Genomic DNA, 11,644 nt, shown 5'->3' with positions numbered 1-11,644 from the left:
ACGCTTTGAGCACTTGGAAAAGCGCTCTAAAAAATGCAATTCATTAATTCATTATTTTGTCTTTCCACATTGTTGTGTATTTAGTTTTTTTTCTCCCACCGTTGCTGAGTCAGGGTGGTCAGTTCAGTTGGAACTGGATGAATAAAATATGACAAACATTTCTGGGGTTCTAGACATCATCACTGCAGTTCGCTTCAGTTGGATTTTTCCAGCCGGGCGATACCAGGCAGCTGTTTGCTTCGTTCGCGCCGTGCCCGTCCGCACAACTTCTCGTCTTTGCATTGACTTTGTATGTAATCACGACCGCTCTAACTATCTAGGTCTGAACACAGCTTTAGACCCCAATATGCATTCATGCTAAATGAACCTGGCGATGAGACTGTGAACATATTTGTGCTTTATAGTTTGTCGAAAGAAAGTGTTGTGTAATGTCGCTCAACAAAAATGACATTCTTGTTACAGCTAAACAGCTTGAGATAAATATGACTGTTGCCGTGACCAATATCGAGCTGATGTTGAAGCGTCATTTCTTTGTATTGCGTGCATCAAAACATGGTCAAAAATAAATGATCGTTCCATTTTATGATTAGTGTGCATTTATAGTTGCACGCAAACTGCGTGTGTGATTGTCACAAGTCACTGTCATATGTTTCTCCGCTATAACAATGCTGAGCCCTTTAATGAACAACAGATCAGGAATTTACAGTAATTGTGGTCAGAGTGATTATGTATACATTTGCTTTGTTGTGTTTTATGTTGTTAAATTCTTTCTTACGGCACTCCATGTTTGGGGGATTAAGGTCATATGTCTGTGAGGGGGATAGGTCTTTATTGGTGTGCCCATATGTGCTCGTGCTTGTCTGTGTTGGTATGAAAGGCCTTTAGGCCCTGTATAAATAGCCACTTATACAAGCTGAGAGGCTGAGCAGCATGTGTTGCAACAGCTGGCGTTATGATATCTGGAGTGCCGCATCTAAAGATTCAGAATCCACTTCCTGCCTGTAGGCCAATCAAATGCTGGTATGGCACACAGGTGATGGTGAAACTGTTGCAGAGGTGCTTCTACAGAGCTTCCATGGGGTGGATGAAGAGAGATGGAGGGATGAAACATTTCCGGTTTCTTTTTTCTTTTTTATATAGTGACTATAGTCACTGAGTAACTTAATTGATTTCTAATTCTAGTTCTTCCTTGTGCTATTCAAAAACTATTGAACTCTTGTTTGATTTGCTCCAGCTGAAGAACAGTCATTATATATACCTGTGTGTGTGTGTGTGTGTGTGTGTGTGTGTGTGTGTGTGTGTGTGTGTGTGTGTGTGTGTGTGTGTGTGTGTGTGTGTGTGTGTGTGTGTGTGTGTGTGTGTGTGTGTGTGTGTGTGTGTGTGTGTGCGCACATATATATATATATATATATATGAGGACACTTTATTTTGCAAGAGTAACCTGGCCAAAATGGAAACATTGCACGGCAAAAAAAGGTTTCAGGCATTAAATAAAACGTGTCAAGTAAGATTTTTGCTCTTAAAGATAATATTTAAATATTTCTACTTTATGAAATTAAGAATGGTTTGCTGCTTGCCATATTTCTGTTGCTCAAATAATGTGCTTTATAATCATGTGACTCAGCAGTGACAAGCTGAAAACCAGTTTAACATACTGGCTGCCTTCAGGAATTGCTCAATTAAATAGATAAATGAATATACAGACATGGGCAGAAATGTAGAAGGAAATTAATTCTTAATCTTGGCCTCTTCCATTTCAATTAACTTATCAGTTATTACCGTTATTGTTCCCCCTAAATCCCATAGAGGAAGCAATTTGAATGGATAGTTCCTGCCGAGTCATTTCCTGTATTCCGATATTTCCTTTTTGAGACAGCACGGTACTGGCCATTCCCACTATACCCAGCTCCACCGGGACTCAGCCTAGTCACTAACTGATGCAACATACCTCTATGTCTGGACATATACATAGCAACTTCACATAAAAAGAATAACCCATTTTATCAGAAAAGCAATTATATAGACTTTGAATGTTATAGATTCACTAGGCCTGCCCCCTCATTAGCAAATAATCAATTAACCCTTTTACTGCTGCCATTTATTGAGAAATTAGGACCTAATTCATGCCAGCATTTTTTTAATTTGAGCTCTTATTTTGAAAAGCCACATTTTGCCTTAACCGGAAGTGAGCTTATCCCTGCCAGCTTTACGTTGCCAAGACAACCTTTGTTTACATAATCGAATCATGCCGGTACATTTTAGCACTCCACAACGTCGGCTCGTGCCGTCAAAGAAACGCTGTTTTGACCAAAAATGCCATCTGGGACAAGGAATAGGAGATACAGGCGATTGAAAGAAACGGATAGAATGGATTCTTATGGCGACGGTGAATTAATATGAACGATCCACTGCAGTGCTAACAACACTGCTAGCTAACCGGCTAACGTGAGTAGCATTATGGCTTGATCAATCATATCCACTATAAAAGCGCAATTGCCGAAGGGCTTCGGCAATGGCAGCAAGCGTTAATATCAAATTAATGCTTCAATTGCCGAAGGGCTTCGGCAATGGCAGGAAGACGGTTAAAGGACCACTTTGTTTTAGTTTTTTTCAACCAAGGTTCGTGTTTTAGGTTGTTATTAGAGAAAGTAAAAGGTGAGTGTTCTTTTTTTTTTTATTATTATTATTTACTGCTTTCTTTAGTTTTAGGGATTTTCATGATTTATTTACAGGGGTGGGGACATTGGGGCAATTGGCCAAATATGTATTTATTTTACAAATTTTTTCTGCGATTTCTTTATTATTATTTACCCGTATTGAGCCTACAAAACACTGTATGGCATCCCCCTACTATTCCGATCCTGTGATCTTTTGTGGCCAGAAGTTGTGGCCATATTAAAGTTGTCCTTTAATATGTCCGTCGATCAAGACTTTGTTAATTGATACTTTCATTATATTTTTCCCTCGTGCTGAATGAGTCGTTTTAAAAACTATCTCTTGTAAACTGTGGTTCTTTAGAACCAAGGGAGGTATAGCACCACCAAGAGAGGTTCCCGATTACTAGCAAAAGAACCAATTTTAGAGCTATATTGGACCATTTGTGTTTAGAGCTTGGGAGTAGAGTGATTCATTGGCTTGGGGCACAAATAAAATCACATTTATGTGACCTTTTCACCTGGGACTGGATCATATTGCACCACACCCTTACAAGAAATAGAAACTATATATATATATACATACATACATATACACACACACACGTGTGTGTGTGTGTGTGTGTGTGTGTGTGTGTGTGTGTGTGTGTGTGTGTGTGTGTGTGTGTGTGTGTGTGTGTGTGTGTGTGTGTGTGTGTGTGTGTGTGTGTGTGTGTGTGTGTGTGTGTTTAGCCTATTGGAATATTTACTTCCTAGACTTTATGTTTGGATTCCTCATTCCTGTTGGAATGTCGGCCTGTTTATTTCATTCAACTGAACTCCATAGCCTGGTATGGTGAGCATTAACATGAAACAGCAATGAACCTAGCTAGTTTTTACTGTTTTGAGCATCAGCAGGGGATGGTTTTAATATCATTATGTTTGTCCCTTAATTGGACTGTTGCGGCAAGAGCTCGCATTTAATTGAGCCCTCAAAGTAACAAAGCACAACTCTCTGTCAAGCACATCTGGTTTACACATATTGTTGTTGGCAAAAGAAAAAGAGGGTAGGATATTTCGATTAGCTTTCTTTTCCCTCCACAAATGTTTTGGGTTGGAAGTTTTTAGTTTTATGCAGTTGGTGAGATTCTGAGTAAGCCATAGGCAGACAATTACACCTGAAATGAATCAGTATTGATCAGCTTTATTGTGTGAAGAGTTGATTAAGTATATACGGTATGGTAAATATCCTGATAACTCCAAATGAATTGCATAACTCTAACTAAGCACAAACATGAAGCATATATTGAGCTATTTGTGTAAAAAGAAAACGCTTCTACTTCCTTTGTCTCTATTTCAGATTATACATATATGCCAAATGCACTTGAGAACAATTAACACACTCGATGACAACACACTCAATATTGTGTCCTCAGTGTTCATTTGTCAATTTATAACGTTGAGAACGAAAGGTTGCATTCGTTCGCAAGGATTTTGACTGTGTAGTGTTTCCATTCACTGTCCTTGGAGATAATGGCAGGAGAGGGACTCTGAAGGGATAGAGTTCCCTGTATCCATCATTTTGGATGAGCTGGGTCCTCAGAGGAGTGCCAGGAGAGCCTGTGCTAGCCAGCCGTAACTGACATTGAGTGCATTGTTTGCAATGGGAAGCTCATGGCTGTGGCCTAAAGGTACATTCCTGAGATCAGAATGCTGTTTGAAACACAAACAGCCTTTGTGCCCTCCCAGCTCTCTCTGCCTCTGTCTCCCTCATCCACATCAAGCCTCAAGTACTAAACGGTCTCCTCCTTGCTCATGTGTCAACATGTGGGCTATCATTTTACTCACACATCCACATATGCACGTGCAATTGCATGCACACAAACACACTACACACACACGTGCGCATGCGGACGTGTGTGCGTGCACACACAAAACGAGAGCCACTAATCCGGTCAATTTTGAAAATGAGGTCCAACTTGCAAGTCTATTTATAAGTGTATTCTAAAATAATAATAAGACATTTTCTAAAAAATAAGTAAACATCTCTGAAGTATTCAGCTCAGCATCACAACATACTGTACTATCATGTTTTGTATCTGTGAACAATAAACAACACACATCTAACTAGTCAAAAGGGAGACATCGAAGAGGAAGGATGGATGGGGAAGAATCAACATAATTATGGAATGTCAGAACATTGACATCAGGGATCTCCATATATGGGTTTAATTGCGACAGTAGGTCACATTTACTATGATCCCTGATTTACTATCATCTCTGATGATGTCACGAGACCTGGGCACCATATACGACGGCCTTCCTCATGTATGGGGATTTTGAGTGATACACTAACTGACTGACTGACTGACAGGAAATGTACGATTCCATAGTTAACTGCGACCTTCGGTCACAATAACAATAAGTGTGGATGAAAAGATAATTAGAAATGGTTGCTCACAGGAGCGCAAATCTCCAGCAAAAAAATAGGAATGTCCTAATTAATAAAACACTGTTTGACACAGTAACATCAAATCACATCTTTCTCCTCTCTGTCTGTCTATCTGTCTCTCTGTTTCCTGTGCACGTGCACATGCATATCTTAGATGTGCGGAGTATGGTGTTTCTCTCCTGTGCATGTGCACATGCTTCGACACATAGGTGTGCTGTTTCTTTCTCCGTCTGAGTGTGGCGCACATATGCGCACACATCATAAGTGCACTGCACTGTGATATGGAAGAGACAGATGTAGCGATCTTGATATGTGATCACATGTGCAGGACAGACAGCTTGTGCTTGATTAGCTAGTCCCACTCCATAGTTGCTGACATGCATCCCTTAGCCTGAGGTTATAAATGAATTTAAATAACGGTTGTCAATGACAGATTTGAAAAATATACAGGTAATTGAGTTATTTTGCATAGTGGCAGCATGCACATGAAATATGACATTGACTGGTGTTGAGTGAGTGAGGGGAGGACGGAGAAGGAGATCAGCCGGAGAATCGGGTGGTATTGCAGTCGCTGTACCGCACTGTTGTGATGAAAAGAGAGCTGAGCCAGAAGGCAAAGCTACCGAGCAATTTTCGTTCCTACTCTCACCTATGGTCATGAAGTGTGGGTCATGACTGAAAGAATAAGGCCGTGAATACAAGCGGACGAAATGACTTTTCTACGACGAGTGGCTGGCATCTCCCTTATAGGCTGAGAAGTTCAGTCATGCGAGAGAGACTCGGAAAGGAGCCAGCTTAGGTGGTTTGGGCAGGATGCCTCTTGAGCGTCTCCCTAGGGAGGTCCTCGATGCACGTCCCACTGGGAGGAGACCCTGGGGCAGACCAAGGCGCAGTTGGAGGGATTACATCGACTCACTGGCCTTGGAACTCTGTTTCCCCCGCAACCCGACTAGGGAAGCGGTTGAAGATGGATGGATGGATGGATGGTATAGTAGTTTGCAAAATTAGCTGCGGACACACAGACAGACTGACATACACAGGGGTGAAAACTAATCTACACCCAGCTTTACCAGGCGGAAATAATAATAATTTTCAGTTAGGGGACGATGTGGAGTCTGAAGAGGTGAGCTTTCAGATGGTGATGGAAAATGGGGAGTGAGTGTACAGTCCTTACTGACTAGGAAGGTAATCCCACACCTTGGGAGGAGGGAAGAGTTTATTGTATAGCGTTGGCCAGGATGTTGTAAGGAATTCTGGTGTTACGTCCTGGGAAGGCGTGTAGGACGACCAAGGCGCTATATAAATGCACCATTTACCATTTAAATAAAGGTACATACATGTTTTACTAACCATTGTGGATGCCAGGTTTTAATTGACAAACGGAAACTATATAGGAATGCCATTGTTTAATCACATTAAAAAGTGATTACCAAATTAGATTACAAATTCTCAAATTATACTAAATTGACCACTGAGTATAGAATATGGATTAAATATGGATTTTTAATGTTATGCCGATCATAATGAAATATGGATTTTTAATGTTGTGCAGATCATAATGAAATACACAGGTACTTGGTACTTGGAGTATTTCTTTCAGATATACATTTGGCATTTTATCTCCCCTCTGTCATAATAATTCCACCCACCCCAAACTCCCGCCCATGGCCTACGTAGGGACTCATAACAACTGGCCCACCAATGGGAACCACCTCCCTAATGTGTGCAACGGAGGGGGCCGTAAAGAGAAAGACAAATGCTGAAGGGGAGAGAAGACCACTTCGCGAACCAGAAGGGTTGTTGTTTTTCCTTAGTATTTGTTTGCGTTCCTGTGGCAAAAAGGACTTAAATGATTCTACATAGTCTGCCAACAGGCTCCGGGGATCGCGCGTTCGCCTCTGGGCGAAGAGTCGGGTGGAGTTTACTGCCCTGAGAAGAACTGAGAGCGGATCGCTGAGCTACGTTACTGCCATTGGAAAGGAATGAGAGCCGCTGGAGAAACTTTCCCAAAGTAGTGGACAACTTTTCGCTCAGCTTTCCTTTTCTTTTTTTCTTTTTGTAACGGTCGTTTTATACCAAGCATGTTACGGATAAAGGAACGTTCACTCGAACCAAACTGAAACTATGATGGAACAACTATAACGGGATTTCCAGTCGATATCTGGACGGAATAAACCCCATGCCAGCTTGTTCAATAGCACTGTACGAATCGGAATTAAATCCGGCTCCGGGCACAATCCATGGAAGTTCTTTAGCAAGTCTATTTACTCACATGTCATTGGCCTAAGTTTTTACCGTGCATTTGTAGCCATAACAATGGCATGTTCTGACACATTGGCCCAGTGCTTCCACAGATCCATTTGGCCTATCTGTTGCGTGTTTTTGTTTTTTGGCTACTTATCCGTGGCGTCGCCGTCCCACGGTCGGCGATTGATATGCTGGCAGGCAATAATGAACTGCCAGTCTGAGCCCGAGTGCAATTACGCGTATGGACAGTACTCGCACGCATGCGGACCCGTTCTGAACGGGGAGAGAAAGAAGTGCCCGAGCCACTGCATCTCCTCTCTCGTGCAGCTCAACCTGACCAAGAACGGCCCGGCGCTGGAGGACTGCAGCTGTGCGCAGGACCCCGTCTGCAGGAGCACGAAGCGGGCCATCGAGCCCTGCCTGCCGAGGACTAGCAACACGGGCTGCACGGAAGTCCGGCGCCAGTGCGAACGGGACCAGCAGTGCAGCTCCGCGATGCGCGACTATTTAATCCACTGTGGGAAACTTTTCAGCGGGGCTACCTGCACGAACGCTTGTCGGAATGTGATCGCGGACATGCGCAAGATACCCAAAGCAGAGCTATTAGACACATGCACTTGCGATGGCACGGAACGGGCCATCTGCGAGTTCGTCAAGAATAGTATGAGGACCCTATGCTTCGACTCTCCCGTCGTGGTGGAGGACGGTAGCGGGTCGGACTGCGAGCCGGACGATGACGAGGATATGCCTCCAGATCCCGAATATGTGGGGCGAAGCGGAGGCTCTCTTTCGGCAGCCCACTGTCTTTTCACCCTGCTGGCATCCATTTTGGCTCTATTGCATCTCCTTTAATCCGCGAGTTCATAATCTGTCCCGACCATTGTCCACATAAAGGGCAAACTAAACTTTTGTCACTCAATGACCGGCGTCTATTGTGAATGGTTAGAGCTTCGAAGACTACGTGAAAGGGTCTTTTGACAAAGGCCTAAATTGTTTGAATTGAGACTTCAGTTTCTGAAGGATATCAGATAATGATATTTTCTATGCAAGTGAGTCCAGGAACATTTTTATTTTTTATTTTGTATCCCTGTAGCCTACTTAAAGGCAATTCACTTGATGGTGCTTAATCGAATCACACCACTCCACGGCTCTCAATTCTTTGCTTATTTGATAAGCTAAATAGCCTACATAGTTTATTTTGTCACAGGCATTCTTTTTTAATAGTTCTAGAAATGGTTATGTATATAACACAATATGACAGAGTTGGCTTGTTTTGTTAATGCAAGGTTTTGATCAGTATAAGCTGTGCACTGCCAATCATGAACTATGAACTATTTTTATATGTTATATTGCCATTGGCGTCAGGTGATCTGATTTGCAAGTATTTAATGCTGGAATCCATAGGAATGGACATGTAAATAAATTAGGGAAAGTGAAACAGTAATTTATTACACACGTCCCAGTTACATCCAAATGTTCAACATGTGAATAAAAAAAAGTACGAATTCCAGCTTTAAAGGGAAGTTATTTGTGTGTATTTCTTTAAAGTAAATGTACAGTGTATAATAGCCTATAGATTTTTCAGAGAATCCTTTATGTTTGGCTATAAGATGATTTATTCACTGTGTAGCCTAGAGAAAGAAATGTCTAAATCCACTGTATGACTGCCTCAATGATATACTTTTATAGAAGGCATAAAAGAGACTTGAAATTATGTTTGACTCAAGTTATTTGTTGACCCCCCCCCCCCCCCCCCCCTGTACTTCATTAATAATATTGTGCCTTGTGCCTAAAATGTAGCCTGTGTGAATGCTGGATTATCAAATCGCCTTCACCATAAGGCCCAATAATTTGACACATGGCATTGGTGATCCCCTTTAAAAATGATACTGTGGGATTTAGCATTTTTAGAGCAGAGCGGCTGTGTAACAACTATGTCCATTCAAATTTCAAGTCAACAGTTGACTGATAGCCTAATGACCTGCAATGTCTTGATTTAGCCGGCTGTTGTCAAAAGCAACTGCCACCATAAATCAACAGCCCCCCTGCCCTCTTTTCTCACCATTCTTTCGCCATATATCAGGCTCTAGCGAATTATTATCAGCATGTGTGTAGTACTGTGTAGGCATTTGTGTGTGCTAACTGATAAGTAGGCCTAATTAATTTTTTACGTTAAATATTTAGGCTAACTAAAATAGCCTATAGTAGTTATTTTTGTCAGACTTTTTTATTATTAGTTATTGGTTTTTATGTCGTCCTTATTTATCAGGCTGTTATTTGTCAGTGTCATTCAGAAAAGATTGTCATGCTCTCGTTCCCCTCTCTGCTGGCTTTCAGGGGAGGGGAACTTTAAATCAATGATTGCTGCAAAATGTTTTATTAGAGAAGGGACAAGAGCCCTCCAGCTGAATGGATGGAGGAGAAGTCGAGTGGCATCTTTGTCATGGTAATGTTAAGCACATAATAGTTCGGTCGCACAATAGGGAGGCACTTCATTCTTTCAGGCTGGCTTGACACCTCTAGAGAGCCGAGCGGTGGGGAACCATGTGGGAACGATCTGCTGCCTCTTGGGCTGCAACCCTCGGTATGCGGTCCTCCGCTACGATCCTGGTGCATTGAGAGAGAGCCGTTGGCCATTGGTAGCCAGGGTACCCCCTTTCCCTCGCATTTAGTTTCAGCAATTCGAAAAAGCACAGCATGCTTTGGTTTTAATAATGTGGGGTGTGTGTGAATGGATGAATGAGTGGCTGCAAGAATTCTCACTCAACTAGCCTACTTATCATAAAGCATCACATTGAAATGCAGAACAATAATTTATTGCTATAGGTTGTTTAGGAACTAAACAAAAATCTCTCTCTCTCTCTCTCTATATATATATATATATATATATATACATACATATACACACACAGATAGGCTATTGTATAGGCCTAATTAGATTTGCTATCACAATATAAAATAATCATGTTAGGCTAATTATCAATTGTAAATAAAGTTGACACAAAAGCTAGCATTCCTGGGGAATGCATTGTTTTAGTAAAACCAGATTTAGATAACCCACACACACACACACACACACACACACACACACACACACACACACAGAGGGGGGGTGACATTGGGTGTAATTTACAAACTGTGTCTGTTTGTGTTCCAGGCCTTTGAGCGTGTGTAAGGTATCTCTGCCATCAAGCTTGCTCCAGTGAGTTCAGTTAACTTCCAAATTCTTTTTTGCTTGGCCTCACGAACAAATGTCCCACACCTTATCTCATCATGCTTATGCTTATAACAGGACCATGTGTAAAAATGGCACTGTTCCCTCAGTGATTGAAGTAAATGACAGAATATATTAAGTCCTTGTAATAGGATCTAAATGCATACAATATAATCTACAGTATATTATGGTGTGTGTGTGTGTGTGTGTATATTATATATATATATATATATATATATATTGTTATCCTTCCATTCCTTTTTTATCCTGAAGTTTAGTGAGGTTATAGTGACACTATAGCCACTTGTAACGGGCTACTATCACTCTTGAGAAAGTCCCACAGAGCTTGGTCTGCTAATAATTGTAGGCCTATAACTTATTTATTATTCTTGAGGATAATCGTCGGCAGGGAATGTCCGGCCCCAGCACTACTTTTCTCTGCAGTGTTTTCAATTACATTCTGGCATCAATCTGAATGAGATTTTTTTTTTTTTTGTTAGGATACAGTAGGCCTACATGCCATTTGTCAGTGTTAACCAATTTTCTTAACCCTAGAACACTAAACACGGGTGATTTTCACCTGGACGATTATATTTTTTGCAATTTTCATAATGTTGCTGATGTCTGAGGCGGGTGGGTCTTTCAGTACCTTCATGATGCTCAGTGACATCATAATGTTGCTGATGTCTGAGGTGGGTGGGTCTTTCAGTACCTCCATGATGCTCAGTGACATCATAAGGTTGCTGCATGTCTGAGGCGGGTGGGTCTTTCAGTACCTTCATGATGCTCAGTGACATCATAATGTTGCTGATGTCTGAGGCGGGTGGGTCTTTCAGTACCTTCATGATGCTCAGTGACATCATAGAAGGTAGCTTTGTTTCCCTGCCCACATCCCTGTTTTTTTTTCTACAGGCAGGTGAATTTCACCCGTGTTTAGTGATAGTGTGATAGAGAAAAAAATCCCATACACCCATAATGGACTTAAACAATTTACAATTTACAATTTACAAAAAAATGAAAAGTTTCTTCACAGGACCATTCTCACATGTCTTATGAATGGGTGGACCAAAGGAGAAGTTCACAACTTAATTTCTCTTT

The 11,644-nt window shown here is 41.6% G+C and overlaps 1 protein-coding gene across 1 annotated transcript; it reads left to right on the top strand.

The window, feature by feature from the left end:
- The first annotated feature begins 6,830 nt into the window (after window positions 1–6,830).
- On the top strand, window positions 6,831–9,046 carry gas1a (growth arrest-specific 1a). Its single transcript, XM_083783667.1, has one exon. The coding sequence runs from the start codon at window positions 7,402–7,404 to the stop codon at window positions 8,182–8,184; it is 783 nt and encodes a 260-aa protein (XP_083639793.1). The 5' UTR covers window positions 6,831–7,401; the 3' UTR covers window positions 8,185–9,046.
- Window positions 9,047–11,644: the final 2,598 nt, after the last annotated feature.

This window comes from Protomyctophum parallelum (genome assembly GCF_964188405.1).
Source record: "Protomyctophum parallelum genome assembly, chromosome: 15".
NCBI lineage: Eukaryota > Metazoa > Chordata > Actinopteri > Myctophiformes > Myctophidae > Protomyctophum > Protomyctophum parallelum.
The sequence above is the reverse complement of the archived record's forward strand: the minus strand, read 5'-3'. Positions and strand labels throughout refer to the sequence as shown.